General features: G+C 46.8%; 1 protein-coding gene across 1 annotated transcript; it reads left to right on the top strand.

The window, feature by feature from the left end:
- Positions 1-1,472: 1,472 nt before the first annotated feature.
- Positions 1,473-23,171, top strand: CHMP4B (charged multivesicular body protein 4B). Its single transcript, XM_008921096.3, has 5 exons — positions 1,473-1,911; positions 17,980-18,157; positions 18,868-18,982; positions 19,489-19,615; positions 22,336-23,171. Exons 1-5 carry the CDS (start codon positions 1,473-1,475, stop codon positions 22,401-22,403), a joined length of 927 nt encoding a protein of 308 aa, XP_008919344.3. The 3' UTR covers positions 22,404-23,171.
- Positions 23,172-23,621: the final 450 nt, after the last annotated feature.

Genomic DNA, 23,621 nt, shown 5'->3' with positions numbered 1-23,621 from the left:
CTGGTACGTGGGAAGCTCCTTTTACTTCCCTTGCAGTGCTTTTCCCTCTTACTCCTGGCTGGGAAAACCCTCTGTTGCCCGGCAAGCATTTGTTTGGTTCATTTTTCCTCTTTTCCCTGTGGTGTGTATATTCCAGCCTGTTGTACAGAGCACCAACTACTCCAGCCCTGCTCCAGATTGATTTCCTTGGGCCATTTCCAGTGGCAAACAGTGTTATTGTCCAAGTGTGTTACTAATTAACTTGTTTTCACAACCCCGCTGACTGGAGATGGGGGTTTATCACTCTTCCAGGTGGTTGAGGCCAAGCACAAAGGAGCAGAATTCGAAAGTATCCAGGAAATCTTGGCACCAGGCACCTCAATTTTCTCCTGGGACTTTGTCTACAGGTACTGTGAAATTATGGATTCCAGCATGGAAATATGACTGTGCTGCCTCCCCAGCTCGGAGGGAGTGACTCAAGTGTCCAGGAAATGAGCTCACAAATAGTCACCACCAATGAGGCAACAATACCCCTGGATTGAAGAACTGCTTTGGGACAGGTGGCAAGTTAGAAAGGGAAGTTTAAAAGGATAAATTTTCCCGTACACGATCTCGCCACCGGAGGTGGCTGTGCCTGAGGGGGGGGTCACTCCAGCAGTGAGGATGGAGCTAGAGAAGGAGGGGTTTGTCCAGGAATCACACCCAGCCCACTCCTGGCTCCCAGCTCTGGCACCGGTCACTTCTTGGTCACTTAAAGCATGTCCAGGGAAGGGGACGGAGCTGGGCAAGGGGCTGGAGCAGCTGAGGGAGCTGGGGGGGCTCAGCCTGGAGAAAAGGAGGCTCAGGGGGGACCTTCTGGCTCTGCAACCCCCTGACAGGAGGAGGGAGCCGGGGGAAGTCGGGCTCTGCTCCCAGGGAACAAGGGACAGGAGGAGAGGAAAGAGCCTCCAGCTGTGCCAGGGGAGGTTTAGGTTGGATATCAGGGAAAATTTCTTCCGGGAAGGGGTGGTCAGGCATTGGAAGGAGCTGCCTAGGGACGTCGTGGAGTCCCCATCCCTGGAGGTGTCCCAGGAGTGACTGGCCGTGGCACTCAGCGCTCTGGGCTGGGGGACAAGGCGGGGATCGGGCACAGGGTGGACTCGGTGACCTCAGAGCCCTTTTCCAACCCGAACCATTCCATGACCCTCCACCTGAGCCGGGTCCCCCCGGGCGCCGTGAGCCCCTGCTGTGGTGTCAGCCCCCTCCACCGTCCCTGCCCGGTGGAGGGGCTCCCGGGCGCGAGCCCCACCGGCAGCGGGGGTGCTCGCCTCGCTCCCCCTCCACTCCCCTCACTCCGCGGCTGTCCCCGCTCAGCCCGCGGCCCGCCCTTCTCCCGGCCCCGTGACGTGCACCACCCGCTCTGACGTCCACTCGCCCGCAGCCGCTGCGCGTTTCCGCTCGGCGGGACTCCGCCTATTCCGGCGTGCCCGCGCGGCCGCCGCGCCGAGCCTCCAATGCTTCCGCGGCACGCACCCGCGCGCGGAGGCGGCGGCGGCGGGCGCTGCGCGGGCGGGCGCAAAGGCACGCCGGGAGTTGTATGGCGCGCGCGCCGGGAGCGGCGTGGGCGAGGCGGGCGGGCGCGGGCGCCCGGCGGCGGCCTCCCGGTGCCTCGGGTCGTGGTGCGTCGTAGAGGAAGCGCGAGCGGCGGGAGCGGCACCGCAGCTGCAACCGGCCTCGGCCGGCCCCGCGCAGCCATGGTCGGGGCTCCTGGGGAAGCTGTTTCGGGACGGGCGCCGGCGGGAAGGGGCGGCGGGAAGGGCCCTTCCCCGCAGGAGGCGATCCAGCGACTCCGCGACACGGAGGAGATGCTGAGCAAGAAGCAGGAGTTCCTGGAGAAGAAGATCGAGCAGGAGCTGGCGGCCGCCCGCAAGCACGGCACCAAGAACAAGCGCGGTGAGCGGGGGGGGCTGCGCCGGGCCGGGCCTGAGCTGGGCAACAGGTCGGGAGGGCCGGGGCGGGGCCTGCACGGCACAGACACAGCCGGGCTGCCGAGCTTCCCACCGCAGTGCCTTTATTTCCTACCCTAATGCCTTTATTTCCCACTCCAGGGCCTTTATTTTCTCCCCTAATACTTTTATTTCCTACTTGAGTGCCTTTATTTTCTACCCTAATACCTTTATCTTCTACCCTGATATCTTTATTTTCTATCCTTGGACCTTTTTTTCCTACCCTAGTGCCCTTATTTTTTACCCTAACGTCTCTTATTTCCTACCTTTTGCCTTTGTTTTTCAGCTTATTACCATTATTTGACAGGTCATTTCCCCCTCTCCGGGCTGTCCTGCCCCTCCCCGCGGGGTTTGTGCCGGGGTTTTCCCCACCGGGGAAGGGGGGACACCTCCCCTTTCCCCGTGGGGATGTCCCGTGTGGCTGTCGCGTCACTCCCTCGTGATTCTGAGGTCAGAACAGTGCCCGGCCCCTCTGTGGTGTTCCCTTCCCGTCCCATGTGCGCCTCACTTCGGGGAGAGGTCAGGGAAATATACTGGAAAAACAGGGCATCGCCTGGGAATCAGGCCCTGATTTACCACGGTGGTGTTTTTTAATTCTAACAGACAAAACTCTCCACCAAATCCCTGCTTAAGTGTGAGGGTTTGGTTAAATATATGTGTTCACTGTTGTCAGCTTTTATCAAAAGTTCTGAGCGTGTTGGGGAGGCCAGTTGTGGCTTTAATGTGCATGTTATTATTTGTTGTCCATGAGATGAAAAGATGCCAAAATTAGTCACCATTAAAAGGGTTTCTTGAAAACAGGCAAGTTCATATTCCCTCTTCTGAGAAGAACTGGGGTTGGGCTTGTGCTTTGTTTTGTCTTGTGTTCTCATGGAAATGTTCATTCCTTTGAAAACACCGTGTGTTTGGGGTTTATCCCCACCCCTCCGCCCACTCCAAGAAGCTCTTCCACACACACTCCTGAAGTTTATAAATGGATGTTAGGAACTGGTGTTTCCCTGGGCAGGTCTGGCTGTCTTTCAGGCGGTGCTCGGTGTGTCTGTCAGCCTGGAGATAAGGCAGTTGTCCTGTTAACCTATTCCAGTGCTCTCAAAACAAGCTTCTTGCTTGTTTTTACCGCTAAAAGCCACGTTTTCAGGGAAGCACATCCTGATTTCTGTGTGGACGTGTCCCTTTCTGTGCCGTGTAGCAGCGGGGCTGGAGCAGGAGGGGCTCTGCCCGTGGTACAGGGAGCTGCAAACACAGCACTTCGAGCCTCCTCTCAGACTCCAGGACATGGTGCTCCCTCGGCGTTTCTCCCTTCTTAGCTAAGTCACTTCTAAATCATACTTATTGCAACAGTTCTAATAAGTGAGTTCCTGCTGTGTTTCTTGCCTAGTTTGGTAGTGAGCTTAAAAGGAGAAGTAAAATTTATCTTTTTCTAACTTTCCTCATCTTTTGCAGTTTCTTCACCTTCTGGCTCACGCTGGTCCTGTTTAACTTCCTAATTTCTCTTTCTACTGGTTTCTGCTCAGGTCTTTGACTCCACTGTAATGCCATCCCTCCCTCTCTGCTGCCCTTCAGAACTTAGGGGAGGGGAGGGATTAAATTTCCTCGGAGGTGGAGGAAGGAGAAAAACCTGCCCATTCACCAGCAGGATTGTGGGTCAGACTAATTGAGGGCTTGCAGGAGAACACAATCCTGAGGAGTAATTAAGGAGCTGGGAAAGGGAGAAGGGCTGGGATGGTTTTCTGGTGGAAAATGAAACCTCTTTTTTTCCATTTCTGGAAACTGTCCCCATTTGGGCTGTTACTAAAGGCAGCCAGTTGTCTGTGGCTCGCTGGAAAGTGAGTTCCCCTCAGACACACTAAGGCACTGCTCAGCTATTCTGGGTTCAAGTTGTCAGTCAGCAGCTGAGCTGGTGCATTTTTTTTATATCCCGTTGTTTGGATATTTTCCTCTCTGACTTCAGGCTGTTTTATAATCCATAAGCTTCGTGATTTTTATGCAAAACCACTTTAAATCTATAATTTAAGTGAAAATAAATATGTTGAGTTTATATGTAAAAGCCTGTATTTTTAATGGAAATATTTCCACATGGTTGAAATGTTTTAAGTAAAACTAAAAGAAAGCTGATTAACTCGAGGTTTTTGTTGGGGTTTTTGTTTGTTTGTTTTAATACAACTTGAAGAATCCTTAAGCTTTCTTAGTTCTCTGGTAGATTTAATCTTTCTTAGTAGATTTAATCATTTCACTGGGGAGATCCTGTGTGTCCCTGCTGTTCCTGCAGGATCTCCTGTGGATGGTGTGATCCCAGCTGGACAGTTATGCTGATGTTAATGGAAGCTGCTGTGGGAAAGCCAGCAGAGGAATACACAGTGGGGCAGGGAGCTTACCTGGAAGCTTAAAGCCACCTTGGGAAATCCTGGAATGGTGTTTTTGCTGTCTCAGAGCAAAGCTGGGTGTCTGGCACGCTTGGGGTGACAGAGGGAAATGTTCTCTGCTCTCCAGCACACTGGGTGATTGTTTGGGTGCCAAGTGAGCTGCTTTCCAAAGGCTCATTGACTCATTCCTGCAGCACTTCTGAAGTCTAAGGAAAGCTTAAGTCTAACAAACTTAACAGGCTTCTGGTTCCTGTGCCTGCCCTAAGCAAGTGCAGGGTTTTGTTCATTCATGAACTTATAATTATATGTGTGTGTTTTTCATAATCTGCATTTAGGGTATCCAAGCTGTATAATCAGACAACTCATGACTAGAAGTTATAGTAAGTAACTTTCTGGTATAAATTTCTTTAGTCTGTGTTGTTTCTTGCCATGGGAATCTTTCAACTTTTATCAGAAGTTCTGAATGTGCTTGGGAGAACAGCAGTGATGGCTTTAATGTCCGTGTCATTTGCTGTCTGTGGCATAAAACACTGCCAGGGAGAAGACTGATCATCATTAGAAGGGTTTCTTGAAAGCAGGCAAGTTAATATTCCCTCCTCTGGGAAGAACTTGGGTTTTACCTGTGCTTTGTTTTGTGTTCTCATGGCAATGTTCATTCTTTCGAAAACAGTGCTCTGGGGTTTATTCCCACCCCTCCAAGAAGCTCTTCCCCACTTCATGAATAGTGGACTTACAACTCTCAGTGAGTTTATATAAGTAGCAGCAGTACTGACTAGTTTGAGCACTACTCAGCCAGTATCCTACTGGATTTTAAGTGCCCTGGAACTCACCTTTGCTTTAACAAAAGCCGAGCCCAGCTGTGAGCCGGCGGTCTGGGAGCCCTGTGCTGCTGCTGCAGCCTTTTATTCCGCTCCAGTTTTTCACCATGACATTGTTTCATCCAGCCTGGGATGTTTCCTCAGCCATGCAGGCCTCGTGATACACACTAAGCTGCTCCATCTCTGCCAAGGATTCTGCAGTTGTGGAGCTCAGGATGTTCTTTATGGTTCCTGCTTCCCCGGGGCTGTGCCCAGTCACACAAAGCTGAGCTTAGCACAGGAACAGAGAGGAACAGTGGGTTAATTCCTTAATCTCTGTTTACTTTGGGTATAACAATTCCAGAGTCTGTTTCTCCTGGAAAGCCGAAGCTCAAGTTGATCTCAGTGATCTCAGAGATCTCATCAGGGAGAGAAAGTTGATGCTGTTTCAGGGTTCTAAGCAGCTCACTCCAGTTTAGATCCCGGGTGAATGGACCTAAATGGATCTTTATGTGCCTGCCTGCTACTGATTTTACCTTTCTGTTAATGAACATCAGGGCCACAAACAGTGGAATGGGTGAAAAGCTCATATCATGCCAGTGTATATTCAAGCTTTAGCAGGAGACTGATGTTTCATGGATTCTCTCTCAGCTCTGGTTCTGTTAGCGAGGGGTTTTTCTTCTCTGATGTCAAAATTAGTCTGTCACTGTACATAAATATAATGCTGGGGTTTTTTTTCAGCACTGAGTACACAAAATAGATGCAAACCCGCTGCTAGACTCCTGCTGTATAATTCAGGCTTTTCCTGGAAAGAGAACACTCCCATTCCCCACCCTGCACCAAAACCAAACAAACAAGGAAGTTGGGCGTAGGCTGAAGGCAGAAGTCCTAACTTTATGCCCACCTTGGGCTCTCAGTGCTGCCTCAGGTAAGGCAGCTCAGCTGCTGGTGTGCTGGAAAGTGAACTGGTTACCATCCCTTTACCTTTTTTAATCTGTCACATCAGTCTGTTGTCCTGGAATGTTGAACTGGGCCTGGCTGATCCTGGCTGAGGCGGCTGCCAGGAGCGGCCGTGCCTTGTCCTGCCTGTTCCTCTGTGCTGGAGTTGGTGTTTGTGTGGGCAGGGCATGAGTTGGATTAGTTTGCTGAGCCAGACAAAACCCAGCTCTTAAAAGATGAAAAAAAATAAGCAAAGTTGTTTTCCACACTTAACCACAGAAATGCTGGAGCTGGCGAGAGAGGGAGGCAGGAATGTGACGAAGGAGGAGGGCAGTTCTGCCTCTCCTGGCAACAGTCCCTGCTTCCAAGCACTGAATGTGATAAAATCTGAGGATGACGTGGGCTCTCCCAGCAAGGGGCCAACGGCTCATTAATTTAGTCATGGAATCATGCCAGCAGGATGGCCTGGACAGTCTTGTTTAGAACACTGAGTGGTTCAGTGTTGCAGTGGTCTGGCATTGAAGGAAGGGAAAGCTGCAGCCTCAGGTCTGGGCACGGGCAAAGACTCAAACGACCTGTGACTGTGTGTGCAAGGCCTCAAACCTTAATGCATTGCCTTTGAATGTGGTTTAAAGATCCTGCTTGACATCTGGCAGGAGAAGTGACTCTGCTCCCAGAATCAAATAACGAGAACCTGGTTTTGTTTCCATGAATTGTGAGATGCCAATGTAGGGGAGGCAGAAGTCCTGCAGTATTTCCAGCCCATCTTCAGTCCTTCAGCCTGCCTTTTCTCTGTTTTAAGTCATAGTCTAATGCAAAATGCATGTCTGAGTTCCAGGTGCTTATCCACAAACTTCTGGTTTGGAATTCTACCCTACCTGTGTTTAACAGAGGTTTTTGGAGGCAGACTCTATAGTATAAAACAGTTTGGGAAGGGGGGGCATTCACAAACACTTTTTAAAAACAGCTTTGAAAGGTGGCATAAACAACACCAAAACCCCCGTGGTTCTGCCAGATGTGTTTTGGTAACTGTATTTGATGCAATACATCCTTCCTCTGTCCCTGTTCTCTGTCAGGCCCTCTGAGGAAGGAAACCTGGCATATTCACAGCCCCTGACTTTGTGTTTAGTTCTTCTCTCTGGATTAAATGTTGAATTCTAGTATCTCATTATGCTCCAGGCCTAGTTACTGAATTCTGCTTCAGGGCTTCTGTTACGACCCACCCCAGAAAAAGGGCAGGGGGGTAACCCAGGTTCTTATCAGTAATTCCCTTGGGGTGGATTAGAGTGAAACGACACTGAATAATCGGTGTCTGAAAACATAGATAGGTAGGGTTTATTTTAACAATTTTGTATCAACAGGTATGTCAGCATTTTGGGTGTTGTCATCTATATTATCATAGGGATAACCCCTGGGGGGGAAAATGCATAAGGGAGAGAAAGAAAAGACAGGGTAAGGCTGAGGGAGAGTAAGGGAAAGCAAAGCTGAGAGTGGACAGATGTCTGTAGTCACCGCCCACGGTGACACTTGGGAGTTGCCCCTTCCATGCCTGTCAGTTGAAGTGGTGGCCTTGATCTGCTGGGGGTGAAGGAGGGAAGCCCCCACACTCCTATAAGTTATGAGTTATTATATCCATGGTCAGTGTCACAGGCCATGCCTCAGCCTCCAACCTCTCCCTGGGCCTGCACAGAGTTCCTGTGTCTGGCCTGGATCCCACCTTTCCAGATTGGCAGAGGGTGGGATGGGCTTTGATGGACCATCAGAGGTATAATGCAAAAGTCAAAAGCCTGAAACTCGGGCTCTCCCTGCCTTTTCAGGGCTTGACACCTTCAGCACGGGAGGGAGGGATGGGCCCAACTGCCCATCAGAGGTATAATGCAAAAGTCCTGCAGAAGCCTGCAAAAGTCCCTTGGCAATCCTAGAATGCATAAATCATTAACCATTTCAGTCTCTGACAGCTTCTCAACTAGTTCAAAACCTAAAATTTGCAGGTGATGCAAATTGCTTATTTGATTTAACCCTGCTTTAAGTAGATTTGTGCAAGAAACTGCCAGGTCAGGATTATACCGAGTTGTGGAGTGTTTATCTGGACTGGGATGTTGTTGGGCTTTGCACTTGTATCATTCAGGCCTCTGTCAATCCCTTCCTGCTTGTTCTGACTGGATTCTGATAAGTTCCTGTACTTGAACATCATGGGGGCCGTGCAGGAGCATCCCAGCTGGACTCCTGGGATACTGGGAATGGCCAAGACCTGTGCTCCGTGGTCTGATTTTGGCAGCTTTTTGCTGTCCCCTGTGAAATCCCCATTTGTTTTGAAAAAAACCCCAAAGTTCACAGAATTGCCCTTTATTTTTTTCTGGGGGGGGAACAGGTGGTGCTGCTTGTTCCAGGGACTTTGCATGGGATGTGGTGTGAGCAGGAAAGATGTGGCCGGACCTTTTGCAGCCAGCAAAGTGTGAGTGGGGTGTAAAATAAAATCTTGGTTTACTTACAGCACTTAGAAACGGATGAATTTTGCCAAACTGAAGTTTGGAGCAGCCCACAGGCCTGACTGTCCATGGAGTTTGCAGACGAGTGTCCAGCAAACTGGAACTCTTGGCACAGAGTGCCTGTAACAAAAAGGATGCAGTTGGAGAATCCTACATAGGCCACACCTCAGATGTTGATAGACCTTTGCCTTTCCCTCAGACAGTCCAAGGCCACAGCACAGCTGGTGATAAGGAGGTTAGTGCTGCTTGGAATCATCCTGGTTGAGGATACAGTTGCTGAAGATAGGGCTGGAGCTCCTCTGCTCTGGAGCCAGGCTGGGAGAGCTGGGGGTGCTCACCTGGAGAAGAGAAGGCTCCAGGGAGACCTGAGAGCCCCTTCCAGTGCCTAAAGGGGCTCCAAGAGAGCTGGAGAGGGACTGGGGACAAGGGATGGAGTGACAGGACAAGGGGGAATGGCATCCTACTGCCAGAGGGCAGGATAGATGGGATATTGGGAAGAAATTCTTCCCTGTGAGGGTGGGGAGGCCCTGGCACAGGCTGCCCAGAGAAGCTGTGGCTGCCCCATCCCTGGAAGTGTCCAAGGCCAGGTTGGATGGGGCTTGGAGCAACCTGGGCTAGTGGAAGGTGTCCCTGTCCGTGGCAGAGGGGTGGAATAAGATGATCTTGAGGGTCCTTTCCAACCCAACCCATTCCATGATTCCATGTGGCCTGACTGCAGGTGAGGAACCCTCCTGGTGGCCAGTACTGAGGGCAGCGCAGTGGCCACAGTGACCCAGCACTGGTGGGAACACGGGAGAGCAGGAGAAGCTCAGTGCCAGGCTGGGGCACAGGCAACAGCAGTTCTGCCCACCATGGCCTTCCAGCTGGAAGCCTGGGTGGAAAAGGTCTGCCATGGTTTCCTCCAGGTTCATTGTTAAACAACTTAAAACACTTAAAGTGAAGGCTATATTATTTCATATTATATTATTACATTTATATATGCCTGCAAATAATATTACAGTTACACAGCCAGCTCTTGTCTTGCAGCTCTCAACTGATCCAGCAGCAAATGATGGGAGGTTGAGGTCCAAATAACCAGGATCACCCTCTCTCTTGCACATACTGAGATGTGCATGTTGATCCTTCTATACAGCTGGTTCCCTCCTGTGGTGGTGTGTGACTGTTCCCAAACACCCACATTGCATGTGCTCCTCAGGGCTTGGCAGGGTTTTATTCAGATTTAAGGACACTGTGTTTACTTCAGGTGAGTGCACAGAGGTTGCTTAGATGCAGTGGAACTGAAACAAAACATGAATTCCAGGGCGACAGGAACATCAGCTGCTGGTATCCAGAAACGTGGAGGTGATTTTTGTTAGTTATGAAATAAAACAAGTTGATAGAAAGCAAACTTCATAATGGACTTTTCCCCCCCCCCCCCAATAAATACAGCTTGTCTTATTAGTTCATAACTTTTGGCTTTCTAAGGGTTTGTGTTTTCAGCTTTTCACCCCTGTAGTCGTCAGTGTTGGAAACTCAGCATTCAAGAAAAAAGTGATTTTTCATTCTCAAAATAGCCTGACTTCACCAGATAAGATGTTAAGAGAAATGCTAAATATTATGACAGCCTCCAAGAAATTTTTAGACTTGGCAGTGCTCTAATAATTGTGGTCCAGAGCTGGAAAATGCAAAAACCCAGGCAGCCACTGGTTTCACTCCCCAGGAAGAGAAGCTCTTCAAACAGGCCCCTTCGGGGTAGGATCTTCTGAATTTAGTGACTTAATCACAATAATATTGTTCAGCGTAGGGAATTGGGTTGTTTGGGATTTTTTTCCTGTGAGAAAACAACATTTTGAGACACTTAAGAAGAGGCACTTCTGTTCTTGCAAAGCTGAACCTCTACGTGACGCATTTCTGGCAGGGATTCAGAGGAAGATTATAAGTTTTCACTGGCATTTTCTTTAACAAGGTACCTTCAGCAATCACAAAATAAAGGAGAAATCTCATAAATATTTGCTGTGAGAATCCCAAGGAGTCTTTAAGAAACATACTTTCCTCATCCTAAAAGTTTCAACTTTGGTTGAAATCTGAATAATGACTCATTTCACATTAGAGTTTTACACATCTATCAAAGAAGGTGCAGAGTTTTAACAGCAGAGTTACAGGGCTTATTCTAAGAGAGCATAATTTACCCCAGCAACCCTAGAAAATAGTTTTATTTGGGAAGGACAAATGTGTTTTGGTTAGATCAGCTTTGGAGATGCCTTGCAATCCCCTGCCATCGTCCAGGGACACGTAGGACTGCAAGGAATGAAAACTGGAAATTGGGAAATAGAGCTTTGCTTCCAGAGGGTGGATCAGATTTCAAGTAATCATTTGAAGCATTAGGCCTGGGTGTTTTTGGCTGATCCAGCATTTCTTAGCCTCATTCCAGCTCCTGGGTGGAACAAAGCTGTCTCTGTAACTGGGATTTCTCTTTCCTGCTTTTCTCATTTGAGCTTCAACCCTCACTATAGTTGACTTTTTTTCCCCCCTTTTCTTTTGGACAGAACTGTCCCAGCCTCACCTAGAGATTGTTTAACAGAGGATTATTGGCCAGAGGAGCATTGCCTCAGTGTTCAAGGGACAGAGGATTCCAAGGCTGAAGGCTGGTTTGCCTTCTGGACCACCCAGCCCTGAGCTGTGGATGTGGAAGAACATCTGCAATCCCTGGGATCCTGGTGATCCCAGCCCTGAGCTGTGGATGTGGAACAACACCTGCAATCCCTGGGATCCTGGTGATCCCAGCCCTGAGCTGTGGGTGTGGAACAACATCTGCAATCCCTGGGATCCTGGTGATCCCAGCCCTGAGCAGGGCCAGTGCTGGGGTGAAGGTGGTGCTTCCTCTTGTGTTGGGTGTTCTGCATCACAGCCCTGATTGCTGCTCTACAGATGCTTTTTTTATCTCCTTTTTTCCCCTCCTTTTATAGATTTTTTAGACCAGGAATGTTTATTGTTTTGTTGCACAACAGACTAACTATTCTGGCACTTCTTTGCTCAAGAGGAAATTGTAATCTTGTGTTTTAAATACAGGTAGGACAGAAACCCTCTTGTGTTCTCTGCCTGGGTTTGGGTGCTTTGCTGTGGAGTAGCTTTAATGAGTCACTTCATCTCTGAGCTGGGAATAGTTGCTTTCCTTTGAGGAGTGGCTTTGGGAACTTTATTGGAGGTTTAAGAAACACACGGAAAGACCAGGGGAGGACCAAACCTGGACTCTGCCCACAATTCCCTGCTTTTGTATTGAACCACCATGAACATTCCTCAGCTGTTTGACAGTTCCTGGAGCTGTCAAACCCCTGCAGGAAGATATTTATTCAATGGTGTGAAAGAAATTCAGCAAGTCTGTGGTGGGTTTGTATCTACCTTTTTATCTGCTCGTAGCATTGGAGGATAGTTTGTGAATTGCTTTAAATTCGCTTTTTAGGATTTTTTTGGAGGGCTTTTAGGCAGTTTGCTGGTAGAATGAGAGATGAGCAGTTGCTGCCTAAGATAAAGCTACTCAGTGCAGGCAAGGCAGGCAATTACTCCCCTTGTTTATCCCGTTTCAAGGACGGTGAGGATGTTGTTCCTGATTAAATCTGCTGCCGAGGCGAGTGCCAGGAAGATGGAATGGGATTTTCAGAAGCAGCAAAAATAATGACACTCCTTTCTGTTGAGCAAATTACAGCTGAATGCACACTGTAATGTGGAAAATGGGCTTCCAGGATGAAGTTGATTATCTCAATCCTGTTTAGTGCCCGGGCTTGCTGCTCGAAGGGGCCAAGGGACCCCAATTTGGGAAGCACCTCTGCAGCTCTCTTGCACTATTTATTATTTTGGTGGGGCTGACATCTGCTGTGTGTTATTTTCTGAGGCTGCTGCAGAACTTTCTCATCCCATATTAATGCTGCTGATGTCCTTTTGCAGTGGTGTATCTGCTGCTGCCATTTCTTCTCTTGGTTGCCACCAAGAGCGTAAGAATTAGATGTGAGATGAAGTTATTTTTCCCCTCAGTTGGAGTAATCAGAGCTGTTAACCCCCATGTCTCCCTCTGGAGGAGGAGCCTCTCTGTTTTAGGTGTCAGTGTGATATTTTAACAGGATTTTGCAGAGGCAGGAGACACTGTGAGCCACCAGCTGGGACAAATTCCCTGGGATCACCAACACTTGGACCTTGGTGCAGGTGTATGTTGGAATTCAGTGAAACTCTTGAATTGTATTCCCAGTTGTCCCCAGCTGCTCCCACTGCTCCTCTCAAGCTGAGCTGTGTTTTATCAGTAAATCTATACTTTTCTACTAATAATATTTGAAAATATTAAACAGAACTCTTGTGTGCACAGAGATATCCCATTAACTGTGCCTGTCCTACAAGTGTGCAAGCAGTACTTATTTGCAGGAGGGCTGTTGACTTTTAGCAAAATCACTGACATTCAGAGTCAATTTTTCCTCTCTGAATGCAGTACCATGCAGTAAAATGGTATTGTTATTATCCTGCCAGCTTCTTAGCACAGTGAACATTTGTCTCATTTGACTAACAAACTGCTGCAAATATTGCAAAGGAAATAATAAGACTGACAACAGCTCGTTTAATAATGGTCATTTGCTTTATACACAGGTTGAAATAATTTAAAATACATCCAATTCTTACAGATAGCATTTCTTGAGGACACAGTGAAATTGTCTGGGTGAGCAGTCATGCTTTTCAGACTGATCTGCTGACAGAGGAGGGGAGTCTGGCTGAATGACTCTGCTTTTTTCATTTGTGAGTGTTCATGAGTCAGGGGTGGTGACTGAAAACCATAACACGAGCTCCTGAGGGCTGGGTATCCCAGGGAAACCCTGGGCTTCTGGGGAGTCAGGGTAAAACCTCTTCTGGAATGTCTAGGGGGGATTATTGCAGAATTTCAAAGAAATAGTAAATTAAAATATTATTTCACAGTTCAGTTGGAGACTGGGAATAAAAAAACACAACCAAGGACAAACCACCCCCAAGAAAAAAATCCAAACCAAAACAAAAAGCAGGGGAAGGAATAACTTTTTATGTATTAAAAAGTTTGAAAAGTATTCTTTGAATGTAGTTTTATGCGTGTTTTTACCTTCAGGAAACTGAAGCAGTAAGTCCAGATCTACCTGGACTCAGCTTCAGTTTTATTCCTGGACTTCCCCTCCTCTCTGGGAGCTGTTGTTTGTGAGCATTTCTGTGTGTAAATGAACTGCAGAGATCAGTCTGATGCTCGTTAGCACTAAGGCATTTTATATGACTTTGCCAATGGAAAAGAGGTCATAAAGCTCTGATATAAGTCTTAATTCATCAGAGCTCTGTGGTGATATATTTATGAATAAAAATTGGCTCCAACATCCCCGCTGTAGCTGATAATAAAGACAATTAATAGATTAATGTGTCATGTGGAGAAGATCATTATGAGACTGCTCACTGTCTCCTAATGGATGGCAGGAGTCTCCCAGGTAGTTTTAAATGTATTAACTTTAACTGTAATAATCATATATATAAAAAACTGTTTTTCCCCCTGTCTGTACTTTTTTATATATTCTCTGAAAACTTTACTAAAATTCAATTAAAGTGCAACTAAGCTTTGTTACCTGCTGTTGGTTTTTTTTAGAGGATCTTTTAAGTGCTTGCAGTTCTTGCTGCACATTGGACTTACAAGCTAAAACACGCCTGTTAAGGACGAGGTGTGGGTTGTAAAGGTTGTCTAAAACACTGTTTAGTGGCAGGTTCTTGCTGTTTTGTGAAAACTTGACTGCCAATGGAATATTCAGATATTTTTGCTGTCTTTGGGTTTGCATTGAGGGTTGCCTGTAATGTTAAATCCCTTCCTAAACCAGCCAGTGATGTGAGCTGGTGCTGCTGGGTTAATGTGTAATAGGGATATTCCATAAATAATCCCTCACCACAGGCAGGGAGCTCTGGGAGGAGGAATTGGAGGTGTTGCTGGGAGACAAGTGCTGCTCAGGGCTGCTGCCTGTCCCTGCTGTGTGCCTTTCCTGGCATCCCTCCTTGCTCATCCCATGCCCTGGAGCTGCAGAGGGTTTCATGGGGAGCAGTTTCCTCCAGCTCTGTGCCATGGGGAGGGACTGTGCCCTGCCCTGGACTCACCACCTGCAGCACACTGGGATTACCAGCTGGGTTTGGGGAATTCATGAATGTAGATGGGCTATTTCTGAGCTTTATTCAGTATAAGGGCAGGTATTTCCCTAAGAAATCCATGGTGAGAGCAGGCACCAGTCCCTGTTTGGAGCCCCTGGGTATCAGGCCCTTTGCAGAAGCTGCTGTGACACTCTGGCCCAGCAGTCTTGAAATCTTGCATGGCTTTTGACTCCAAGATAAGCAATTTGTCACACTCTTGGAAAGCTTAGATCAGCCCTTTCTAGAGAAATATGCTTGTGATGTCTCTAGCAACATGTTCTAGGTTGTGAGTGAACTCTGGCTGGCCAGAGAATAAAAGCTTTAAACTTAATATATGGCCACAGGTCCTGCTGAAGCAGTTCCACAGCATTTAAAGCTGGGTATAAATTACGTTGCCTTGACTGTGTAATTATTATCTTGAAAGCAGTAAAGGCATAATTAGGGGTGTGGGGCCTGAGAAGAGCCTCTTCCACGGCTGCCTGATGTGATAGGGCAAAGATAGGCTCTGTTACACTTTGACTTCACACAAACACATGATTCTTGCCTGTGCATAATGCCAGAGGACGTGTTTGTAACCCACTGTCTCTGTTTTATGTTTCCTTCAAACTCTGCAAACCGGTATTTCCTTGGTCTGAAGGGGTGGGAAGTGTTTCCAGACAGTGCCACAAGTCCACCTTAAGTTTAAGGGTGGTGCAGTTCTGGTGCACCAGTGGTGAGGGTGGGAATGGGAGGGATAGTTACCCACAGCCCTGATAAGAGCTCCTCATCACAGCCTCTTCTACAATGGTTCTTGCAGTGTCTGCTGTCTGAGCAGCTTGTTTTAAAGTACCTGGCCATGAAATGCAGGCAAACTCTAGTTATTCTCAGAGAAAGCTGTAATGGGGAGCTGTACATAAATTGTAGTACTTTACTTGGGTATTATATGTAATATAATTTGTATAATGGCTATAAAATCTCTGGTTTTGCCAGTAATTCTCCAGGATGCACGGAATCCTCAGTAAAGAATGTCCTGTTGCTGTCTGTAACTTTCTCAGCATCTGTCACTATAGAAACACAACTATTAACAGTTTTGTTTTCCTAAGAAAACTTCATATATCCTTAACTAAATCATTACTGCAAAATTAACCAGCGTAAATATCCCAGTAATGTGTTGCTCATCACTTTAACTTTATGATCTGGCATAAAGCTGGAATGTTTCAGATATTTGTGTTGTGCCTCGTTCTGCAGAGCAAACATTGTCCTCTGAAAACCTACTCCTGTCAAACAAGTGGATGTTGGACTGGCCCCAAACTGGGGAGATTTACTGGTCACTGAAGTGAAAGTCAGTGCAGGGGCTCGTTTTGGGTCCCTGGTTTCTGTTGGAAAAGTTGAGGTGACCTGTGCTTTTGGGGGTTTGACCCCTCCTGCTGAATCAAGCTGGGATACTTCGTGTGCTTGGCAGCCTTGGCTGGGCCTTCCCTTAAAAAGTGCCTTTGTATTCTCTAATACATTTCTTCTCTGTAATTGCAAAGTAATCAAACACAGCATATTTATAACCAGTTGTAGGGCTGAAGCTGTGAACAGGGCTTCTGGATAGCAGGGTTTTGTGTGTGCTGCAGGAACACACTGATCACGTCACCAAGTTATCATCCCTCTGACAGGGGAGATAAGGGAAGCTCTCTGTGCTCGGGATTTCCTACTCCTTGTTTTCTGCTCCCCTCCAGAAATTCTGCTGAGGCTCCAAATAACATCTTTGAAGATTTAAAGCCTTCATTTGCCACCATCCGTGGTGTGTGTGACTGAGCTTTTGGGAAGTCCTGGACTGATTTTTAGCAGAACTGATCCTGTAACATGTTAACTGGTTTTTGCTGTGAGACTCAGAGAGATCAGAGACCTGAAGACACGAAGTGTGTGTGTAGCTGAGTTCAGAAACAGAGAGTAAGGCTGTTGGAGCAGCAGCTCATGTCCAAGTTGAGTTTTTAAAGTATGTATTATATGACCAAGGTTGTCCTGCAGAGGAGGTGTGTTCATTGCAGAAGGGGAACTGTTCTTGTCCCTGAGTCCATGTGACACTGGGTGTTTTCTTATCAGCTGGCAGTTCTTGGGCCCTGGTAGGTCTTGCCCACACTGCAGCTCCTGCCAAAACTTGTAGCCACATACAGAAAGGTTATTATAGAATGATCTGGGTTGAAAAGCACCTTAATCATCCAGTTCCAACCCCCTGCCATGGGCAGGGACACCTCCCACCAGACCACGTTGCTCCAAGCCCCGTCCAACCTGGCCTTGGACACGTCCAGGGGTGGGGCACCTCCCAGCTCTTGTACACCTACGAGTCCATGTGGATGTGGTTTGTGTTCACTGTCAGTGTTCCAGGAATGGGCAGGTACCTGTTGTCTGCCCAGGTGTTTTGGGAAGAGCTGGATGCACTCCTGTCTGGGTGGGTGGGTGGGTGGAGCTGGAGCAGCCTGGCTGTGCAGCGGGTTGGAGCAGTCCTCCCACACGGGCTGGTCCCCGTGGGAGGGAGCTCTGTGTTGGTGCTGTCATGGGTGGGCTCCTCTTGCCAGAGCCCACCTTGTACAAGTGCTTACAAGCACCAAATTGCTCAAACCACCATAATCTCTCTCTTTACACCTCTCAGTTCAGACTGTTGTGTGGACAGTGCCTTCCAGCAGGAGTAATATGAAACACACAGATATAAATGCTTTTGTAATGTGTATTTGACAGCACTAAGGGTAAAGCTGAAGGAACATTTGTCTTTGCTTTGGAATGAGCTGCTTCTCCCAGCAGCTGCAGCAGCACCACAGCCTCACCTGACAGGAGCTACACCAGCAACTCTGCCTTCCTGTGTTGGGGGTGATGTGAACAAGGATGTTTTTAGGTGGCTGAGCTTGGATATTGAAGCCTGTTGGATATTGATGGATATTGGATATTGATGTCTGTTGATGCATGGTCTGTGTCTGGGGTGTGTTATGAGTGACTGGACTCAACCTTTGAGCGACTTCTTGGCTCACATCCTTGAGATGAGATCCCATCCATGAGATCTTTCTTTGAGGATGTGCCTGTTGTGCCTGGCTGAGTGTGACAGGCCATGGTCAGGAGACATCTGGCCACCTTGAAACAGCTTTGTTGAAGGAGGCAAACACAAGGGTTTATCTTAGTTTTATCTACTTAGTTTTATCTAGGACAAAGAGTGGACAACTGTAGAACGTTATAAATATTTCCCTGTGCTGAGTGGCACTTGGTGCAAAATCTGAATGGTGTTTTGGGCATAAATCTCACCCATCCCACCCTCCCCTGTGCTGTGCAGCTGCCCTTCAGGCCCTGAAGCGTAAGAAGAGGTACGAGAAGCAGCTGGCACAGATCGATGGCACGTTATCAACAATTGAGTTCCAGAGGGAAGCCCTGGAGAATGCCAACACCAACACTGAAGTGCTTAAGAACATGGGTTTTGCTGCTAAAGCCATGAAGGCTGCTCATGACAACATGTAAGTGATTCCCTTCTGCACCTTTAGTTTGTCATTTGTTTGATCTGCTGAATGCCAAGTGTTTCATGGAGGGGGAGCCAGAGTAGCAAAATCTTCTTTTAAAAGGCTCTAACTTAAACTAAAATGCTAGAAACATTTTTATATTGAACAAAATATGCAAATATGATGCTTCCTCAGTGTACCACCATTTATTCTGGACTCTGCCTTTGTCCAAAAGCAGGGTAGCACCAGTGTAGTCTAAAGCAAATGAGTGCCTGTACCAGTTACAGATCCGCCTGGTGGTAGCCTCAAGGGGAGACTTAAAAGTTCTTTTCTGTGCAGTGGAGTTGGTATATGTAGCAATAATTAAAGGTAAACTGCATTATGGGAACATTGTGCTTGCTCCAGAAGCAAATATTGTGGCTGTAATAATGCTGAATCAGGAAAGAGAGCAAATTCTTATTAATACCAGTAGTGCAGAACAAAACCCCTTCGTTGGTGTCTCTGTGTCACTGCTGCAGGCTAAGCTTGTTGGAAAGGGCAAAAAAACCATGTTTCATTGTGTTCAGACCAGGGGGATAAAACTCAGACTTGCATGCAAAGAGTGTTTTGGGAAAGGGCCTTGTGAATGTCACTGTGGTGTGGCATTTCTACAGAACCCAAGAATCACAGTCTGAAGTGTTGATTGAGAACGTGCCTGATGACACTGAATTCCTTCCTTTCTTTTACAGGGATATTGATAAAGTAGATGAATTAATGCAGGACATTGCAGAACAGCAGGAGCTGGCAGATGAGATTTCAACAGCCATCTCAAAGCCAGTAGGATTTGGGGAGGAATTCGATGAGGTATGTTTTGAATTTGCTTCTGTTTGTATCAGTGAGTACAGAATCCATTGGGTTGGAAAGCCTTCAGATGATCAAGTCCAACCACTGCCAGGGCCATCCCTAACCCTTGTCCCTGAGCAGCACATCTGCATGGCTTTCAAATCCCTCCAGGAACTGTGACTCTGGTGAGATCTTTCTTTGCAGATGTGCGTGTTGTGTGTGTCTGGGTGTTCTCCTGGGGTATGGAATGTTGTTGTAGCTGTTCCCACCAGTGCAAACAGCAGCTGTGACTCAGGCTTTAGGCTGAGAATGGTCTGGATGGCCTGACCTGAGAATGTTTGGACTTAGATTTCTCCTTCCCTTCATCATGTACAGGAATTGATAACAGTCAGACTCCTCATTTCCTTGATTTGCTTCAATCCTATAATTTAAGCTGTTTTCTTTAATAATATGATCAGCTAAGTCTACTTTTTGATAAATATGACTTCAAGTTCCTTCCTTTCTTTTTTTCTCCTTTAACAACCTAGGATGAGCTCATGGCAGAACTAGAGGAACTAGAACAAGAAGAACTAGACAAAAACTTGCTGGAAATCAGTGGTCCGGAGACAGTACCACTACCAAACGTGCCCTCAATATCGATACCCTCCAAGCCAGGTAGGGATGGACCTTTGCCTGAAGCATTTTGGATTGTTAAAAGTGTGGTTTTTCATCTGCCAGCTCCTTGGACTGGGGAGATCTGACTGCAGGCAACACAGACATTTTGCTTGAAATTGGTTCCTGAATCCCAAATCCCATCCAGTGCCATTTCTCTGGAGGGGAGAACCTGCCTTTCACAAGCACCAGGAAAATCACTCCCTGGTACAGGAGCAGTTATTGTCTGCTCTGGCACTCCCAGCTTCTCTGCAGCCTGGATGATGCTCAGGGAAGAGTGGAGGTCTGGAAAAAGGGAGCCTTTTTCCAGGTGCTGCCTAACAGGGATGTAACCTTGACAAACATACCAAGGCTGTAAAAGGGAGTGGAGAATAAAGTAACTCTGGAAATTAGAATCACAGGATGGTTATGGTTGGAAAAGACCCCCAAGATCATCCAGCCCAACCATTAGTCCCAGGCTGGTTTGGATTCCCCCATGGAATCACTTCTTGCTGCTGCTTTGGTGTTTGATTTGATCCCTTCTTTTCTGGCTTTTGGGAGGATCCACCCTCGGGGTCCCCTCTTTGGGGAAGGCTGTTGCCTCCTGTGCAGTTTGCATCCAGTCCTCCCAGTCCTCCAGCACAAATATCCAGGGAATTGCAGTTAGTGTGAGGATTTTAGATGGAGAACAAGCAACAAATGTTTTTGTTTACAGAGTCAGTCCAAAGCTGCTGTTCCATCTGATCTGATCCCTGTGGTAGGAAGGGAAGTGGTACCTCCTGGAATACAGCTGAGTTGGGACACCTCTGGCAGCATTAATGGGATATGAGGCTTTGCAAGCCTGTTTTGCTGAGTCTCCTGAATGTATTATGGATAAATTGTAGACTTTGCAGCTCTATTCCATGTCCTTACTTAGGAAAAAAGTCCAAAAAGCTAGTGAGTGAAAATAATCCCAGTTGGTTGCTGTATCTGTAATTATCCTGCTGCCTTTCCAGGCTTGGATGGACGTGGGAAGCAGCAGGCACTGCCAAACCCAAGGTTCTGCTTTATGTGCCATTGCTCCTCATGTGTTACAGTCCTTTTGACATCATTGATTTTGTGTTTTTCCAGCTGTATTTTGCAGAATTGCTGACCAGGGTTGATGAGAGGGGGCTGATTTGTATTGAAATACCCTAAATCAGAGACTTTGCCTAGACTTAGATCCAACAGCAGGAGAAAGAGGTTAAATAAACCTGTGAAACTTACTGAAACTTCCCAAAATAACAAAAACAGGGAAGGTTTTCGTAGTAAAAATTCTGAGCATAAAGCTCAGTGTTTTATAGGATTTATGCTAAGCTGCTTTTGGATGGAAACTAGAATTCCACTAATGTATTTAAATGTCATGCTGCTTTTTGCTTCAATAAAGCTGCCTCCAAGACTGGCACTTGGGAAGATTTGGGATTCTGGGGTGGTGGTGGGTGGGGATTTTGTGTGGATTTATTTTTTTAACCTAAATTGGTTTTCTCTTAGAATTGACTTAATAAACACTGGGAATAAAAGTTTGCTTGTGGTCACCATGGGTTGAACTTCCAAAGGGAATATTTCCTTAACAATGCAGGTTCATGTGTAATTATTTTGGGAATAAGTGATGTGTCTTTTGAGGTAGAGATGACTCTGTTACCTCCTTTTTATTCATGAAATGAAAAATGAACACGAGCTTTCCTGCTTTTCCAGCTCTCAGGAGCTGTCTGGATTTTGACTTTAATCACTCTGAATGAGGAATTTTTTGCTCTTGCCACCAACTGGGTTGAAGTCAGGAGAAATTCAGGCAAAAGCTGGTTTTGTTTAATGGAGGCTGGAAGAGCTTCATATAGAAAAACAAATCCCAAATTTGTGCAAATGAGAGAGGTCTTGAGCTTGACTTAAGAGCTGACTCAGTTCTCTTTGTGTCAGTGTTTCATTTGGAATGACACAAACCAGTTGGAGTATGAATTATTTGACTTCCCCCCCCTTGAAGCAAAACGACTCTCTGAGGAAATGACATCTTTTATTGGTATTTTCCAAAATTATTGCAGCTGTTTTTGGGTTAAAACCATTTTTGCTGAGTTAATGGAAACTGGACTTGTCCCATGATGACAAATAGCAGCATTTGCTCTTCTGGAAGGAGCAGAAATGATGAGAAGGCAGCATTTAGGCTGCTGCCTCCCATCCACATCCCTCAGCTGCCAGGGGAGTGGGAAGAGGAGGGGAATGGGATGTTCCCAGGGCTCTTCAGCCCCTCCAGGAGCCTCAACTGACACGGGGCTGGAGGCCCCCAAATTCTGTACCTGCCTGACCAAACACAGGGACCTCATTTGTTGTACTTTGAGGACTTTATGGTGAAATAAGGGATTTATTTTTAACGGAGAAGAGATTGTGATAGTGGAGACATCAGATGAATTTCTGTAAGAAACTGCATCCCTCTGAGAGGAGCTTCTGCTTGCAGGCTTGGAGATGATGGGAAAACATCACACCTTAACCTTCATGTACATTTGTATTCTTCCTGTGTGAGCTACTGTCTTTTCCTACCAGAAGTGGGAATATCAGGCAGTTCAGCCCATGCTGGCTCTCTCACAAGGCTCCTTTTATTTCAATTCAAGGAGATTTTGTGTATTTTTTGCCCTCTGCTGGCATTTGGTGCTTCATTTACTGGTTTGTCAGTGGCAGAGAGGCCACTGGGTTCTGTCAAGATTCCTACTCACCTGTTTTCTTTCTCTGTTTTGCAGCCAAGAAGAAAGAGGAGGAAGAGGACGACGACATGAAAGAGCTGGAAGCTTGGGCAGGAACCATGTAACCACAGCAGTAACTGCCTGGAAAAAAAAGACTTTGATTACCTATTCTGGGTACAAATGTGTTGTGTTGAGGAGAAAGCATAAGCAAAATGTCTTTATCTTTTAATTTTAACCCAGAGCAGTGGGAACTGCATTGCTGTTTTCTGCATAGCATGGTCTGCACAGAGGAAAGAAGGGGGAGCAGGGGGAGTTGCCTGCAGTCGATACGGTTGAATTTCTGTACAAAGGTCTTTGCAAAATTCAAACATTCAGCTTTTGGACTGTGCTACTGCCACTGCTGGATCTTCAATTTGGGCCATATTGAATCGAAATAAGCTGAATAATAAAAAAACAAAACACTCTCTGTAATTTTAAGTCAGTCTAAATGTGTCTAGAAGTCTTGTAAGGCATTTAAAAACCAGGAAAAGTCCTAAAGCCACCGTTGGCTTCTTATTGTGTTTTAGGTGCAAGAATGCTTTAGGTTTTTAGTTTTTGCCAGTTATATTTATATCCCTTGACTGATGTGTGGCCAAGGCTTGTGTTTGTCACCGCCAACGATGTAGTCACTGTTCCCATTTTAATTGGTGATGATGATTTGCAATTGATAAACGCTCTGTTGGACATAGGGAAGATCTCAAGTTCAGTTGTACATTTTTCTACATAGCACTACAATGTTTATTGCTTTTTTTTTTTTGTGATAATTGATAACCCATTCAGATACATGCACACAATTATTTTAATTAAGAAACTACTATGGATTGCACTGTATTAAATATCTCGATTAATTTTCACCCGTGGCTGCCGTTGTCGATTCTGTGTCGTGTTTGAGCTGCAGGAGGAAACAGGGAGGGTCAGGTTGGACCTGGGGAGGAATTCCTTCATGGAAAGGGTTGTCAGGCATTGGAAGGGGCTGCCCAGGGAGGTTTGGAGTCCCCATCCCTGGAGGTGTCCAAGGAAGGACTGGATGTGGCTCTCAGTGCCCTGGGCTTGGGGGACAAAGTGGGGGTCAGGCACAGACTCTTTGATCTTTCCAAACTTAGTGATTCAATGATTCTATTTTGTGTCAAAATCCCCCCACTGAGGAGAAATCAGAGCTGAATCAGCAGTAGAAGCGACAGGTTTAGAAACAGAGCTGGGGATTTGGCTTTATATTTTTTGTTGTGGAAATGATCTCTCTCGTGCACTGTGCTAACAAATGTATGTTAAAGCAGCAGTGTTTTCTGCCAGGAGTGGTGGGTGAG

Source organism: Manacus vitellinus, unplaced genomic scaffold, assembly GCF_001715985.3.
Source record: "Manacus vitellinus isolate BGI_N305 unplaced genomic scaffold, ASM171598v3 scaffold_85_pilon, whole genome shotgun sequence".
Classification (NCBI taxonomy): domain Eukaryota; kingdom Metazoa; phylum Chordata; class Aves; order Passeriformes; family Pipridae; genus Manacus; species Manacus vitellinus.
This window is presented reverse-complemented; position numbering and strand designations above follow the sequence as displayed.